The sequence below is a fragment of the Caretta caretta genome, chromosome 6 (assembly GCF_965140235.1).
Source record: "Caretta caretta isolate rCarCar2 chromosome 6, rCarCar1.hap1, whole genome shotgun sequence".
Lineage (NCBI taxonomy): Eukaryota > Metazoa > Chordata > Testudines > Cheloniidae > Caretta > Caretta caretta.
This window is the reverse complement of record NC_134211.1, coordinates 50,472,378-50,489,886: the sequence shown is the minus strand read 5'-3', so window position 1 is coordinate 50,489,886 and position 17,509 is coordinate 50,472,378. Positions and strand designations below refer to the sequence as shown.

At 40.7% G+C, this 17,509-nt stretch overlaps 1 protein-coding gene across 3 annotated transcripts in view; it reads left to right on the top strand.

Annotated features, from left to right (window-relative positions):
• The window catches only part of SLC1A2 (solute carrier family 1 member 2), a 110,447-nt gene that overhangs the window by 58,654 nt on the left and 34,284 nt on the right, over positions 1-17,509 (top strand). For all 3 annotated transcript variants that reach the window (XM_048852494.2, XM_048852493.2, XM_048852495.2), the window contains 3 exons: positions 10,530-10,669; positions 13,119-13,271; positions 13,968-14,218. In XM_048852494.2, the coding sequence (XP_048708451.1) occupies positions 10,530-10,669; positions 13,119-13,271; positions 13,968-14,218 (544 nt within the window). The remainder of the gene's footprint in view (positions 1-10,529; positions 10,670-13,118; positions 13,272-13,967; positions 14,219-17,509) is intronic.

Genomic DNA, 17,509 nt, shown 5'->3' with positions numbered 1-17,509 from the left:
ACAAGAGATTCTATTATGCTACACTTAATTTCTGCAATCCCTTTAACATATTCCAGGAAGGTAGTGTTTCTCATAATGAAGTTTCTTGCTTTTTAAGAGCCTAACCCATGTGGCTTTTAAAAAACAAGAGCATGCTTTGGTTCTAAACAACTCTGTGAAAGGGCTATTGTCTTTGGGCTGTTATGAGTACATCAGTGTTTAGCTTTGACTATAACAGTATTGTTTTCACTTATATAGGCAAGAAAGGTCCAGGTCTCTCTGGGATTATACCAGTAGCAAAAAAACCCTGAAGTGTTGCCCTATTTGAATTTTACTAGTTTTGCTGGTAGATTGCTATGAACAATGGAAAAATACTCACATAGAAGGCTCAGGGTACCTGTGACAAGGTAAAGGTGCAGCTCTTTGCTAAGGGTTAATCATAGGTCCTGGCTGGACACATGGCTGCTGTATAAAGGGAAGCGGAAGATGGATGTAAGAGAATCATAGAATACCAGGGTTGGAAGGGACCTCAGGAGATCATCTAGTCCAACCCCCTACTCAAAGCAGGACCAATCCCCAATTTTTGCCCCAGATTCCTAAATGGCTTCTTCAAGGATTGAACTCACAACCCTGGGTTTAGCAGGCCAATGCTCAAACCACTGAGCTCTTCCTCCCCCCGATAAGGAAGGGATGTACTTCTGTCCTTTTGGTTGGTCAGAGCAGGAAAAGGTCCTGGACATTATTTCCCAGTTTATTTCAGTTGATTGGTTTTTGGTTTTTTTTTTTTATTTTGTTCTAAGGTCAGTAAAACAAGCTCAAGGAAAGGGCCTTAAAAAGATTAATACTTGGGCTTCTATTTCCTTTCCTTGGCTAGTGAAACCTCCCACCAGCTCACAGAACCTCACAACATAGTGGATGACTGCACGACTAAGGTATAAGGATAGTTTGAGTTCAATGGGGCTTTCAGCGATGCTATGACAGCCATAGATACCCTCTGAAAAGGGATACCAACAGTGCACGTAATGTAAGAACAAGGACAGTTTCCCCCATAGCCCCTATTTTTCATACTCTTTGACACATATCAAAGATCTGGCAATAATCTGCCATTTTATACATTTGACAGAAGAAGCTTTGATCAACTTCTTTACTCCAAAGTGTCCAGCCAGAGGCATGCTAAGGACTCCTCAGTCTAGATCTGTCAAGATCATCATACACTCTAGAATTAAAAACGTTTTAGAACTTTGAGCTCTTATTCAGTGTCCACTCATGGTCAGAGAATGAATCATTATAGGCCACAGCAAGAGGTGCTCCTTGCTCCTCAGTCCATCTTTCCTGTAACATTTTTAATCATGACTCTTTAAACCCACACCACTGCTTCTAGTGCCTACAATTTGGGACCATCCACAACGGGCATATCCAGGAGTTTCCACAATTTCTGACTTCCCTCCTGTCTCACAACTATTTTAAGGAGCTCCGGTCACTATTCTTGAAAACATTACCAATAAGGCATTATATCACTGCCTTTTCTTCTATGCCACCTGGCACACCTCAGAAGCCAAGGCAACATCATGAACCTATTTGCCTTTGAGTTTTTGAGTATATAATTTTTGCACCAAGAGGCACATCATTGTTACACCTTTTGTCATAACATGATTCATGTTTAATTCTTCTGGTCTCCATGTCGATCTCAAAGCTTAATTACCACAGTAATTAAGCATTAGGTCCTGATCTTCTGTGGTAGAGTGTTGCCTAATTTTTTAGACCATTTATAATAAAGCTTCATCAGAAATCTGGCAGTAAGAAGGGAATGCCACCCATGCACCAATAAATAAAACATGTCATAAACTTTATTGCAATTTATTGCACAGTGTGTTTTAAAATAGTTTGCTCTGTACCCTGCTTGTACAAAAAACAGAACTGAGAGTCACTTTAGGACCTGGAGTTCAGAGCAGACCTTTGCAGTATCGCACTGGGATTTCCTATATGAAGTCATTCTGGCACAAGGTTCACGGACAAAGAGTGAAAATATGATATGACAACAGGGCATCCCCAGAGTTTCACACATATATATCACTGTCACGTTTAAAGATTTTAAATAATTACCAAGGGTGAGATCTTCAGCAAGTAGAAATCTGAAGATGGGCCCACTAACTATAATATTGATCATCATTTAAGGCTCTGTTATGCTAGCAGATAACAGCATAGATCCCTCATGTATATATGTACCTTTCGTAAGTTCATCTAAATACTTTGTGACTCATGAGACCCTGATCTTGGATCATTAAAGTCAATAGGAGCTTTGCCATTGGGTACCAATATGTGAAATATAGTATAACTTTCTCGTCTCTTAAAAGAGGTGGGTGGCTTCTACTAAAACACCTTTAATTCATACCACAGAGACTGGAGTATACAATATACTTCGTTTGTTAGTTAAGGCCACTCTAGGACTGGCCGCAGTTTGCAGACACAACATGGATATATCGGTTCTTAAATGGTTCTACAACAGGCACATTTCATATTGTCAATTTTCAGTATGGTAAAGTTCTTAGGTATTTGTGTTTTGTTCATTAGGAACTAACCCTACAACATGCTCACTTCTACCAAGGTTTGCCATGCCAGAAACTTACACACAAATCCTTTCAGAGATTTCATCATTAGCTCTTTTATGGCTACACAACACAAGCACAAACAATGATTCCAGCATATTCAGTATTGCCCCGAAATTAAGGATCAGAAGTCATGAATCAATGGTGTGACATTTGCAGACCCATTGCTCTGTGGTGTGCCATGTTGTTGGCACTCAGCCAGTGATGAGTATAATGCATCAGATACTTCCCAGCTTTCTGCAATTTTTTACTATCTTCCCTTTTCCTCAATGGTCTGTGAACTTCTGTAGACATACCCATAGACTCCTCCCAAATTCTACCTCAATGTGCTCTAGTTTTTAGTCAAACCCAGGGAGGCCACTCTCATCAGCAAGCAATCATAGAACACATCCCCTTTCTCTGTTCCTTTAAAAAGTGTTCTCTTAAAAATATTTTATTCTCTGTGTTCAAAACTCCCTGTCAGGTTCAAAAGCTGGAGAACCTGTTAAAGAAATTATTCGCTCAGCAAAAATCTCCTGGCAGTTTCACTAGGATTTTAAACAAACAGGGCTTCATTTCAAACGTTGCCAACTCAAGTGGATTGTGAAAGTCTTTTTTGCAAATAAGTTTTTTTTTTTTTTTAAATTTTTCTGCAGAGAAACAATAGGAAACAAAAGATGAGTGAGCAGATGTAGCAATTCAGTTTGGAAATGACTGCACAGTCCCTTGGAAACACCCATGTGCACCCATGTGTGCTGCAGCTTAGTTGCTTTACATGTGGGACATTACGCTTGTAGAAAAGATTAAACCAAGAAGAAAGAACAAGCTCCTAAGCTGAGCCAAACAGAGCAGATCTTCTTCCTACTATGAAAAACAAGTCACGTTTCAAAATGTGTCACTGGTAATGCCATCGTCTGGGCCCGATCCAGCCCTGGGTTAAGTGCTTTAACAGAGGTTTGTATTTGGGCCATGGCTTATTTGTTCTCATAAACATAACAAGGAATAACATACATAATAAGATTGCAATTCCATCAAGGTCTTCAGTGACGGCATAGGGGGTTTTAAAAAATCCTTTAATGCAGACTAATGCTTATATTCTGCTTTTGTTTTGGTGGGTGGTTTTTATTTTATTTTTGATACTTGCAAAGAGGCATATGGCTTAAACCTGACCCATGTGCTTTAGCAGTACATAATCCACTGTTTGATAACTGGCCAACACATAGCAACAGTGATAGTCAAATCCAGCGATGAAGTGAGCTGTAGCTCATGAAAGCTCATGCTCAAATAAATTTGTTAGTCTCTAAGGTGACACAAGTACTCCTGTTCTTTTTGCGGATACAGACTAACACGGCTACTACTCTGAAAACAGACACAATAGCATTTCTGCGCTCAGTTTCCCCTGCAAGGATCATGGGGCTGCGCCAATGGATTTTCCAAAAATCATAAAGTAATGAAAAACTTATCTAAAGCAAAATATACACAGAACAATGGTGTATATCCCAATAGTGAAATTACATTTGGTCACAGAACATCTCTTTAAAGAAGCTGAACTGTAGTCACCCCATTGCAATGCACTGAAACAGTCTGGGACTTTTTTTCAGCTACAGAGTGGAGTTGCACTATAAGCAGGCTTTGTGGTGCTTGAGCCCTAATTTCTTAGGCACTTATTATTGTTGGTTATGGAAATTTGCCATATACCCTCATACCCTGAGAGCAAAGTCACTTTTTTCCTCACTCATTCTTCTACAGACTTTAGAGCTCTTCTCTTGTAGCCTTTATCTTCCACTTGGGATTTGTAAGTCAAAATACTGATGAGTGGGAAAGAGCCTTAATACCACTAATAAATATCATACAGGCCAAATTAAGTCCTCAGTAGCGCACACACACACACACACACAACTCCACTGATGGTCAGAGTGATCAAATTTGGCCTGAAATCACTAAGCTCTAGTAGACACACAACCTTACAATGCCATTTTTACAGTGATTTTTTTCAGAGCAGAAGTGCACATTAACTTTGCTCCTCTTAGCCAGTGATAGCTGGTGACATACTGGGAAATTTTCATTGTTCTCACATGTCTTGTTTTGCCAGTAGAAGTGTTGGGGTTCAAGAAAGCCTCTCCCTAGGCTCATTTTTAAGCAGGACGGGGGCCTGAACTAGTGCTGCGATTGAGGGATAGCATTTACACGATTTGACCGCATCAGAAGGCGCTGGATTTGTAACGGGCATCTAAGCTGAGAGAGGTTTTAGTTCAGAGTCCAACAGAATATACCATATCATCTGCAAATGGCCTCTAGAGAATAAACATAACAGCCTGATAGTTGAAATGACAACGGTTACAAAATTCAGTAAGCCCTAAATTCTTTATTATCTTCCTTTCCAGAGAAAAGCTAATGCTGTAGTAAAGCCCTTAGGCAAGCCTATGCTATCAGGCTTCAAACATATTACAACCAATATTCCCCCTAAAGTCAGTTGACTCCTGTGCTCTTTCTAACCTTTGCTATGCTAAAGCAATAATTCATGCTATTGAAAAGCTTTAAGTTTCCCTTACAGCCCTCAGATACCTGCCCTTTCCCCTAGGAACTCAATAGGTACAGTCATGCTTAGCCAGCGCTGAATTTTATACTTGATTGCTTACTTGACCCAGGTGAACTAGCTCCTTAAATTAAATGCAGCCTCTGCTAATTTACCCAGCACTCAGAATCTACTTTTACTAGCCTCATCACAATCTTGGTTTATAGGCTTCAATTATATTATAATTTACTCTTCTCCATGTGCATCCACTCTAGGTTTCTGCCATCTGTATGAGCACTCATATGTTGGCTCAGATTCTTGGGAGCTAGGCACATAAATACTTTTGAGGAACTGAACCCTTCTCCGTGACTGGGGAACAGGGTAATTGTCACTCTCAGCAACATGTAATTTGTTATCCCTTAACTTGTGGGGCTGGTAATGACTCGATGACTCAGAAAAAGCAGCTTTTCCCTAGTTTCAAGTTTATACCCATTAATGTAAATGCAAGAAGGAAAGAAACAATTGAAAATGAGAGCAAACAGAAGCCTTCCACATGGGGAGGTAGCAAGAAACCATTTTTGCACCTGTGTATTAGTGCATGAGAACCAGAAAGTAATACAAACTGCCATTTAAAATTTGCAATTTACCTAAGCTAAATAGACATATTTACTTGCATATCTGCAATAATGCTTTATATACTGCCCTATATTTACTGTAGATAATATCCTTAATGCTGCAAATCCCACAGGCATAGGCGCCGACTCCAGGGGTGCTCCAGGGCTAGAGCACTCACAAAAAAAAATTAGCAGGTGCTTAGCACCCACTGGCAGCCAGCTACCCCCTTCCCCACAGTGCCTCCCATCTGCTGGCAACCCTGCAGATCAACTCCCCCTCTCCCTCCCAGCACCTACCACCTGCCACAATCAACTGTTTTGCGGCGTGTAGGAGAGGAGATGGGGTGCACTCAGGGGAGGGGGCAGGAAGAGGCAGGGAAGAGATGGGGCAGGAAGAGGTGAGGCGGGGGTGGGGACTTGGGGGAAGGGGTGGGGTGGAAGCGGGGCTTGGGGCAGAGCTGGGGCGGGAAGAGGTGGGACAGTGTGGGAACTTGGGGGAAGGTGTTGGGTGGGGGCGGGGCTTGTGGTGAGCATCCCCCAGGCCCAGAGGAAGCCAGAGCCTATGCCCACAGGGTCCTAGAGCCCAGGCTCCAGCCCAAGCCCAGAAGTCTACACAGCAATGAAACAGCTCTGTACCTGGGGTTAGAGTTTGGGTTCATCTCTTTTTATAGTTTAGAGCTGGACAAAAAGTAGAATTTCCACCCCATAGGAAAAGATGAGATTTTTAAATTTGGTTTTGTCCCAGATTGGGACAAAATGTCAATCTCAGGATTTTTCACAAAATGAAAGATTCCAAAGTATTTTTTCACCTTATCAAAACATTTTGTTCAAATTTATTGTTTCAATTTCAATATAATGTGATACAATAATGTACAAATTGGCATGTTAAAGTCAAAACAAAACAAAATATTTTGATAATTTCCCATAAAAATATTGACAAAATCAATATGTTCCCAAGAAGCGTTTTGATTTTATCAAATCAATATTTTCTAATAGAAAAATGTTTTGACCAGCTCTACTGTATATCCATGTAACCACATTTTACACAGGATTTTGAGTCCTGTGCTTCTCTAGACACTCTGGAAAAGAGCTCTCACATGCTAGGATGGATGTCCCACTTTCCCTCCCAGAAGAAATCTTTATTGGGTGACTCCCTTCTCTGATACTGGGTCTTAACATTCATTTGACAAATATATTATTATGATAAAAAGTCCATCCTGGCCATAAAATTTGCCTGTTCAGTGCTTATATACTGGAGTGATGAGTGTTATAGAACAAAGATAGATACACAGGTGACTACTGGTGCTCATCATTTATATACTGCTGGACACATATGTAGCGTTTAAAAACTAACAGAACAAACAGCCCTTTGCAGGCTCTTTTCTAAGAGGTCCTGTTACTGCATATTAGGTTTCCCTGGGTCATATCACTGTCAGGATGTTAAATACCACAACATCAAATAGCAAAAAGCTGAAGTGTCCAGGGAAGCAAAGCATTTCTAAATCAGATACATGACAATTTATGGTCTTCTTAATGTAAATTCATGGCAGAGTGTTGAAAATTGAAACTCTAATAAAAGTAGGTCATTAGGTTGCAAATAATATCAACCATTGAATACATTCATGGTTATCTCATTCAAAGCAAAATAGAATGCTTGCTGAACACAAGGTCACTGTATGAAGAGCTCACACTGACCTAAAATCAGTTAGCAAAACTTTTTTAAAAAGGAAAATGTGATTTTGATTTTACAGCTCTTTAAATAATGCATTTATTTTACAGTGCTGGGCTCAGATACAAAGTCATGCTGCTGAAGTTGGAATAACATGTAGCAGAATTGTTGGATTTCTCAATGTCTTGTGGTAGGCTTTTTCTTTGATTTATAGGACTGCAAGCTGCTTTTCAGACTCTTACTAAGTGTCCTTCTAGAAAAGTTTTAACAGAATATATAGCAACGTTTAGCTTTATTTTTTGTAAATGAATATCCCAAAGCAAACTCATAGATTAAGGCTAGATTGAGCCTTTATGGAAGCCACAGATATACCTCTCCAGGCGGGTGCTCCTTACTATATTAGAGCAGGTCAGTGAAATTGAAACGTTGCACAAAAATTCCCATTGGTATCAAAACAAAAAAGTTGGTATAATTTTTTGAAAGTTTTTATTTTCCTTTTTGTGGGAAAAATTCCACTTTTTCTCACTTTTTAATTTTTTCTTCCTTTTTCTAACTCATAAAAGGGAAACATGGTTTTTCCCCCACCACCAAAACAAATTTTATTATCAAATAAACACTTGAATAGGAATTTAGTGAGGAAATTGATCCTACTGCCTCTACTCTCGTGCAAAGTGCTATGGTGGGTCTTTGCTGACCATAAGTAGTTTTGTCTCAGTTTCAAGTCTCATCAAAAATATCAGTATAGTAGCCAGTACCACCATGCTGGGGCATTCATTCTGTTCTGTACTAGGAAGAGGGACAGCCACTACCTCCCCTTCCTGCACTAACTTGTTGTCTTTCAGGGGATGGTATGCCAGAATTGTCTGTTTGAGAGAAGCTATTAGAAAGAAGGTGTGCCAGTGTTTGCAAATTTCAGATACTCATGCACATCACCAGCTTTTAGCTAGAGAGGGGCTTGAACCAAAACTCCAAGTGCAAACACCCTGAGAAAATTCTGACTCAGATTTTACAATTAGGGTTCATCTCTGGTTTCCACTCCACCTCCAAATGGAATGTGTCACTCACTTTAGACCAAATATCTACCCCACACCCAGTGTTCTCTCACCCTATATTCCTGTGAAACCTTGAAGATAAATTGACAGGAAACTTTAGGCAAGATCAAAAAGAAAAGATCCCCCACATTATTGCAAACACCTCAGAGGAGTTCTCAGTAACTAGCAGGATCAAGTCCCACTTTGGTGTCCTGTGCTTCACTTGAGGCCTTTGCAATGCATTCAGAAGACAAGCTTTACATATTTTACGTCTTAGGGTGAAACGTGTGATGGCAGCATGCATTGACTCTGGAAATTCTAACCAATAAGTCTTGTATAAGGCAGAATAATCATTGTTGCTAAAATTTGTAAGGTGTAAATATCTGTTAAAAGCCGGGGTGCTAGATGACAATCGGCATGTAATAAAATAGGCCACAAAGGATAATGATCTAAGCATCTGAATTTTTAACATTGCTGTTAGGCGTGAGATTTTTATCCACAGGTCAGACAGAGAAAATATTGCCCCAGTGTTTTCAGTGAGCTGCATATACTATACGACATCTTGGAACAAAACATAGATTGTGTAGCACATGATAAAATCACGACCCAAGTGCAGTGTTCAACTTTTGTTATCTTTCTGTGGTTACTTGAGAACCAAACATCTGTTCTCTCTATGAATCATAGCATTTGCATTGACATGGACTGATGACTGACTGACTGACTGAGTTATTTGTTTATATAATTTTTGGGGCTCCATTTCTACCTTGTAAATGATATTTGGTCTTCCAGAGTGACCTGGGACTTAATGCCTATACAAATTCTGCTCTCACACTAATGTATGGAACTTCTATGGAAATCAATGGAAGATGCACACATCTAACTGAGGGCAGAATGTGACCCATTATGGACCCCGATAATCTGCCCTCCTTATATTGAGTAGGAGTACCTATACTGCATGAGTAGGCCTATTGAGTTCAATGGGCCTCTCAGCGTGTAAGGTACCACGCAATGTGAGCGGGGTGGCAGAATGAGGGCCATAATGCACAAACAATTGACTTTTTAAAACGTTGGATAAATAAAAGGCATTTTTGGCTCAGTTCTTTCCCATGCCTGAGCTGTGCCCAGCACAGAAGAGTTGGGGGCCCGAGGGAGCCAGTTGCAGCTCTCTGATTTGGCGCTGCCTGACCTGGCATTAGTTAGCGTGGTGGAAGGGACTTTACACCAGTGAAGCATATGTATGGCAGTGCTCTGCTCCACCATGATCCCCCACTTTGGCATTCCACCTGCCTCCCTGACGCCTTTCCTGTGCTGGCTGTGCTAGCTTTACACCAGTGGGGAAATCGAACTCTACCATGGAAAGTCTTCACAAGGAACCAAGCACTTAGCATCACTCGGGCAGTGCAAAATGGCTGGAGCAGAAAGGGGAATTTGTCTTACTGTCAGTAGCTCCGGCACTGCACCAGCTTTTGCATATGGTGTAAGCATATCCTGTCTACTCTATATAGACCTAGCTTTTAATCTGAATATTTTTAGGGACACATTCTGTCTTGTCCTACGTGGATGCTCTCTAGCATAGCCATTCAGAAGCTGGGCAGACTGTTGCTACTCATTCTCTGAGCACAGACGCAGCAGAGCTAGTGTGCAACTTCCTCCCAGGCAGTTATACAGGGCCCCACATCCTCCAAGAGAGAGCACGGGCTGCAGCTCTCTGCCGCCAGTGTGGGGGTCACTGCTCAACGTGCTTCTCTTTGTGGTCTTTCACCTGGATCCACCCAACACACTGAGAGCCCTGCTGCTTGGGCACTGCACATCACAAGGCACCATCGACAGAGCTTAGGCCTCTTTCCCCCTGCCCCCTCCCCCTTCCCCACTGAGGATGCCGTAGTACTTTAGCTGTTGTGCATTTGGCCATGTTTGTATGGAACTTCCTTGACAATACCAGACTACCACCTCAGCTGACCTGTTTGTGCCTTTTGGGACTCAAACCCTACAAAGATATGGGACGTTCCAAATCTTGCTATCAGAATCAGAGTTGCCAGACACATGTGACAGTGGTACATTTAAAGTTCAACTGTTTTCTCCCACTTCTGGCACCTGGTACTATAGCTGCTTACCTGGTATTCATTTTTCTTCTAGTGCCAACAATATGCCTAAGCAGGTAGAAGTGCGGATGCATGAAAGCCAACTGAGCCCTGTGGAGCCAAGGCCCAAGAATGTATGCCTGCGGTTCTGCCAATCACTCAGAAAAAACCTGCTCTTGTCTCTTACTGTATTTGGTAAGATATACTCTGCTTGTATGCATCCTATGGTTCTTTGTGTACAGACTGTACTTGTGTTCAGCAATGCCTGCAAGTTTGCCAATCTCAGCTGGGCAGCCAAGGAATGAATGGGCAATGGAGACTGAATTTACCCTTTCCCCCAGTAAGCATGGTTCTGTTAGTTCAGGGAAAAGGCACATGGATGGAGTAGCATGGAGGAATCCTGAAGAGCTAATGTCCATGCTGCATGTGTTTTGTGGCTGTAATAGGACTTAAGTGATGTCTTTCACCATCACTAAAAAGAGAAAATCTCTATTTTCTTTTCAATCTCTTTGAAAATATAAAAACAAACCCTTTACCTGATCTTTTACACTTTCCTCCACTCAGCCTGGCTGAGACTCAAGCTTTATCTCCTATGTGTCTCTTGACACAGACATTGGGTTCAGTGACCTAGTTTGAAATAGTGCTTTCTGGTTTTAGAACCCTCCAAATATGGATCAGTTTGACATCTTTTTGTGGGTTATTGGCCCCATGACCACTACTTTTTTTCAAATGCAGTGAATTCACAGACCCAGTCCATTTTGCTTGAATGACCAACTGCAGCTTTAGTTCAAAAGTAGTGCAACTTTCAACCTTCCCGTAGCTGAAATTGTATAGACAAGAAGTTTGGGCTTGGACCAGTACCTCCAAGATGCCTGATTCACTCTCCAAGAGGATCACAATGATAAAATAAGTTTATTTCTCATTGAACCAACCTGATATCACCATAGAACCATAAGTTATTCCAACAATAGTTTCAAAGCACAATTCAGATTGTCTTGTGGTGTCTTATTACAATAGAAATTGTACACAGGGCCTGAGATCAGAAAGACAGAGACAGCTGAGATAAAAACATGCAGTAACAGTGCAAAGGGAAATTCAAGTATTTTAAAGATGTAAACACTGTATTTAAATTGTAAGCTATTTGGGGCAGGGACTGTTTTGTTCTGTTTACATAGCACCTAGAACAATGGGGTGCTGGTCCCTGACTAGGGCTCCAAGATAGTATTGCAATACAAATAAATAATAGTAAAAACTAATCAAAGGAATTGTTTAGGATGATCTAAGATAGTGAGACTAAGAACAATGGGAGAAATTCAGCAATCAAAGGTTTAGGCTGTATATTGAAAAAAGTTATCTAACAGTGACATGTGCAGGTTTACGGAATAGTTTCTGAAGGGGAATAGTGGCAGCCCCATTGCCTTAGTAATTTCAGATTGGAATAGATGCACTGTTTGTATTGCAATCCTGATAGGGGGTAATCTGTTAGGTCTTTTCTGCTCTGTTGTGTGTCTGTGAACTGGATACTAATAGCAATCCATTCAGAGAACTCAACGTTAATATTAAATATATTGGTAACAAAATGTAGAATGTATATTCATCACAAAGTCTTGCTAGTTTTCCCATCAGATCCCTCGCTGAGCTGGGATATTGTTTGCCAATTCTTCTGTAAGAAGAGAGCTCAAAGCAAAATGTATGCTTGGTAAGACAAAGTAATACCACTGGAGTTTTGAAATGGCGCTGTTCTAGTGGTGAAAGCAGAGGAGTGGTATTCAGGACTGATGGGTTCTATTTCTGGCTCTTCTACTGACTGTATTTGGCTTTGACTGCTGGTATAGTCTTGAATAATTCACTTCACCTCTCTGTGCCTCAGTTCAGCCACCTGCACAGTGATTATACTAACTAGACTTACCTTCCTCTCAGGGCATTGTGGCTTAATTAATATTTGCAAATTACTGTGGGATTGTCAGATGAAAGATAACACTGGACAGAATGTAGTAGGATCATTCTGAAACCATTTTTCTTCAAGATTGTTCTTCTGTATGTTGAATAAAGATTCAAGTTTCCACTGTACTCCATGCTGATAAGGCCTCAACTGGAGTATTCTGTCCAGTTCTGGGCACCGTGTTTCAGGAAAGATGTGGACAAATTGGAGAAAGTCCAGAGGAGAGCAACAAAAATGATAAAGTCTAGAAAACCTGACCTATGAGGAAAGATTGAAAAAAAAAAAAAGGATTTGTTTAGTCTGGAAAAGAGAAGACTGAGGGGCAACATGGTAACAATTTTCAAGTACATAAAAGATTGTTACAAGGAGGAGGGTGAAAAATTATTCTAGTTAAACTCTGAGAACAAGACAAGAAGCAATGGGCTTAAATTTCATCAAGGGAGGTTTAGGTTGAACATTAGGAAAAACTTCCTGTCAGGTTAGGTAAGCACTGGAACAAATTGCTTCAGGAGATTCTGGAATCTGTGTCACTGGAGGTTTTTAAGAACAGTTAGATGTACACCTGTCACGAATGGCCTCCTTATTACGTAGTCCTTCCTTGAGTGCAGGGGACTGGACTAGACCTCCTGAGGTCCCTTCCAGTGCTACACTTCTATGACTCTGATTCCTTTCTCCACCCTTCCTTTTTAATTCTCCTTTCAGGTGTCATAATGGGTGCTTTGTGTGGGGGTCTTCTTCGTCTGGCAACTCCTATTGATCCTGACATCATCATGTTAATAGCCTTCCCAGGAGATATCCTTATGAGGATGTTAAAAATGTTGATCCTACCTTTAATTATATCCAGTTTAATCACAGGTGAGATCTATTAGCAATAAATACTTTAAAATGCTAGCTAAAGACATTACATAGTTCATCTTTAGTGAGAAGGGAAGAATAATTATGTGATGCAGTGAGTCTTTTGCAATTAATAATAGCTGATTCATATTTCATGGGTGAAGTCAGTTTCTGGTGTAACTTCATTGATTTCAGTAGTTGATGCTGCTAACCAATTTGTATCCAAATAAGCATGTGATACTCTCTTGAATGTCACCATTTCCCTAATATACTGTCTTACAAATCCCACTTAAGGATGTGGGTATGAATGGTAGCACAGGTTTGGACAGCATGGATTGCTCAAAGCTGTGTCTCATCCTTGAAATGGCCAGCTTCCAGGAAATAAATGGCAAAAGGATATCACTACAAGGTTTGGTTTGCCCTAATGAACATGATTAGTGTTTCTCAATAACACTCCTCAATTAAGGATTCAGTTGAATTCAGTCTTAGCCATTTCTCCACAGGTAGCAGGAGCTTTAAACACGTGTTGTTCAGATGGGAGAAAAATTGGAAGTTCTTCATGGCACCATCTACATTGTGAAGAATTCCTAAGGGAGAAAAAACATCTCAAGATAGTTACTAAAATGGAAATAACTATAGGCAGAGTCTCCAGATGGTTTGTGATAATTTGATGAATTGTATAATAACTAGTCCCACTGCATATTTCTTTAAACACAGGACTGTCAGGTTTGGATGCTAAAGCTAGTGGCCGACTGGGCACAAGAGCCATGGTCTACTACATGTCTACTACTATCATTGCTGCTGTGCTAGGGGTGATTCTGGTTTTAGCCATTCACCCAGGAAATCCCAAACTCAAGAAGCAGCTGGGAGAAGGAAAGAAAAATGATGAAGTATCCAGTTTGGATGCTTTCTTGGATCTCATCCGGAACCTGTTCCCTGAAAATCTAGTCCAAGCATGCTTCCAGCAGGTAAATATTCCTATTCCTCACAACATTCTTTTTAAATGCGAAGACCTTTTTACATTCCAAGATATGTGTTCAGAGTTCTGTCTTTCACCTCGTGAAAGGCATTAAATTACTGATGGGGAGAATACAGGACTATAGTTTTGGGCAGGTAAATTAGGAAGGGAAATAGTTTATAACTATTTTCTTTTACTATGTCGTAATTTTGTTCCTGATTTCAGTTCTTGAGCACTTTTATTTAAATCAATTCTTTGAAAAAGGTCTTTTCAGTTCACTAGTAAGTAATCTTTTAAAATCACCTCATTCTTCATGTACAATATTTAATGCTCTAGAACAGGGGTCAGCATCCTTTCAGAAGTGGTGTGCCGAGTCTTCATTTATTCACTCTAATTTAAGGTTTCACGTGCCAGTAATGCATTTTAATGTTTTTAGAAGGTCTCTTTGTATAAGTCCATAATATATAACTAAACTATTGTTGTATGTAAAGTAAATAAGGTTTTTAAAATGTTTAAGACGCTTCATATAAAATTAAATTAAAATGCAGAGCCCCCCAGTCTGGTGGCCAGGACCCGGGCAGTGTGAGTGCCACTGAAAATCAGCTGGCAGAGGCATGCCATAGGTGGCCTACCCCTGCTCTAGAAAGATGCTGGGTTCTGGATGGTTGACTCATGGAACATTTCACCTCTCAGCTGCTGGTTGAATTTGAATTTAGTCCGGGTGCTAAGTGTTGTCCAATGCCCTCTGTGAAATGTATTGGTGGTTTCAGGCCAGTTCCCAGTGATCAGGTGTCCACATCACAAAACCCACTGTCCCATACCGCAAGTTCATTGTCTGTCTGGAGACCAAGATCTATATGGATAATGGAGACAAATGGCTGAACTGCCTATAGAGGGCTCCACAATGTCAGCTGTAAGGCATCTTGTGGGGGCAGTGGCTGGGAAGGGAGGAGATTTATACTGCTGTTGCCTATTCTGGAGTTAAATACTTCAGTCTCTAATCACTTTTCACCAGCATTAAATTAACACAGTGTTGGTAAGAGATAAAAGAAATGCTTACAAAGAACATATGCTTCCCAGTTCCTCTGTCAGCAGCTTTCTTGTGTGTGAGATGCTTTTTCCTAAAGTTAAATTGTTTGGCAATCATGCAGTCTATTTTTGTTGAACCAAACAAGATTTGTTGCCAAACCCATTATTAGATGTTCCTAAATGGTACTACTTGAAATAGAATGTTAACTGGAGCTGTGGCTACAGGTGGGAGGATTGGGCGAGGAGTAAAGTGAGAACACAGGCGGGGCAGACTTAAGCTGCCAAAAGGACCCAGAGAGCTTTATTTCTTCCCCATACTCTCACATAAAAACACAGAGTCCTTGGCGTTTAAAAAGAGCATGTTCAGAATATTCCCAAATCATCATGGAGATAGAGGTCATGTGGCCAAATCGTGGCTGGCTAAAAACCACAATGTTTTGTTTGAAAATTGAGAAGTGTCCTCATAAAATAAGTGGGGTTCTGTTTTTCCCTCTTTGCTCCTACTTGTATCATAGAGAGGAAGAGAATTCAGCCCTTGATCTGTAGGAAATGGATCAAATATCCATAGGTAGGAACAGGGAATGAGTTGGAAAGAGTGAGGGTGAATTAAGCTGCTAATATCCAACACTTTTTTTTCTTGGACTTGTTCAGTCGGCATAGTGTTAATGGCTAGTGTGCACAGTTCATCTTGCCACCTATGACTCAGCTATCACTCTGACCCTTTTTTAACATTGCCCCATATGGGCCCAGTCCAAAGCCTACCAAAGTCAATGGACAGACTCCCAGTGACTTCAATGGGCTTTGGATGGGGGCTTAAATGAGCTTTTTAGTGTTCCCGTATTTTATCTGAACAAATTCCAAACTAGCCTCCACCAAAGCTTCTGCCATAAAGCCACACCTCTTTTACTATTCAGCTGTAGCCCCTCACATACCAGCTTTTGGAGTTGGCCTCTACCTGTTTTCTCTCTTGGTTACCGGGGAGGTTGGGGTCCTTTCCCCTCCTCACCTAGTTTGGGTGGTGTCAAAAGCTGCTTTCCCTTCCTATGGTTATTGGGAATAGCTTAGTGGCCATTCAACATGTCCTGGTGGCCTTGGATGCAAGAAGTCTTTTTGCAGAGCTCCAGCCAGGTATTTTAGAATGATTTTGTAATGTTAATGGCAGTAGCACTGAATTGTAATGATCCACCAGGGAGAGAGACAGTTTCCCTTGCTGCCAGGTAGATGACAGTAAAGGCTCTCAGGTTGCATGGAAAGTACAGCTTGGTTGTAGAGTTGAATCTGGTTGAGTTTGGGACTTTTGTGAACTTCTTGAATTATTATTTTTTGGGTTTAAAAACAGTTCAATTTGTGAACCTCATTTTCCTGTAATGAAACCCATTATTTCCCTACCCACCCATGCTTAGTTTGTGAGTTTATGTACCTCTAAAAAGCGTTACAACATCTCACTTAAATGTGTGCTCTAGAATGATGACTAACGTCCAGATAAGCATTTTTTACTTTCAAGATGCTTATCTGAACCTGCACCAGTAATTATGGGTCTGATCCTGGGAAGTGCTGGGGACCTTCAGCTTTCATTGACTCCAGTGGGAGTTGTGAGTGCTCAGAATCCCCCTATTTATTTCTGTAGCTCTACACAGATTTGACATTACATCTATCTCACATAAAAATCACAGGACAATAAAATTACCAAGATAAAAATGAAATCAGATAAAAAATGTCCGCTGGCTTCAGGGTTGCTGAAGAGTGTCTCACACGTTGTCAGTGTACTTTTCTAGCTGAATATTTTTATTTTCTATATTTAGAGGAGGCACATTTTTAAACAGGGGTAAAATAAGATGTTAAGGCTTTGAATCTGGGCATCTATATCCCTAATAATTTAATTTCACCGTAACTTATCCAGCTGTTATGTAGCAATGTTTTTTCTGAGTGCTATCATTAATGAGATCCTACTATCTCTACATATAGAAATAGCAGATGCTTTTCCAGGTTGCCGTGGTAAGATGTTTTGGATTATCCACTGTGGTGCTAGCAACAGGTGTGTGGCAGGTTAGATATTTCTTCTGCAGTCCAGCTCTCAGAGTCATTAATTACCATGCCAGGAGGGTCTCTATGTATACTAGTTTTATTTGAACTCTCCTAGATAGGAACTTTGAACCAATCTGGAAAGGAACCAGCCACATGATGGGTGGAGATGGTGTTAGAAATATCAGAACATGTTTTTGAACCAAACTACCATGGTACCTTAGATCGGAGGTGCCCCTCTGGGTAAAAG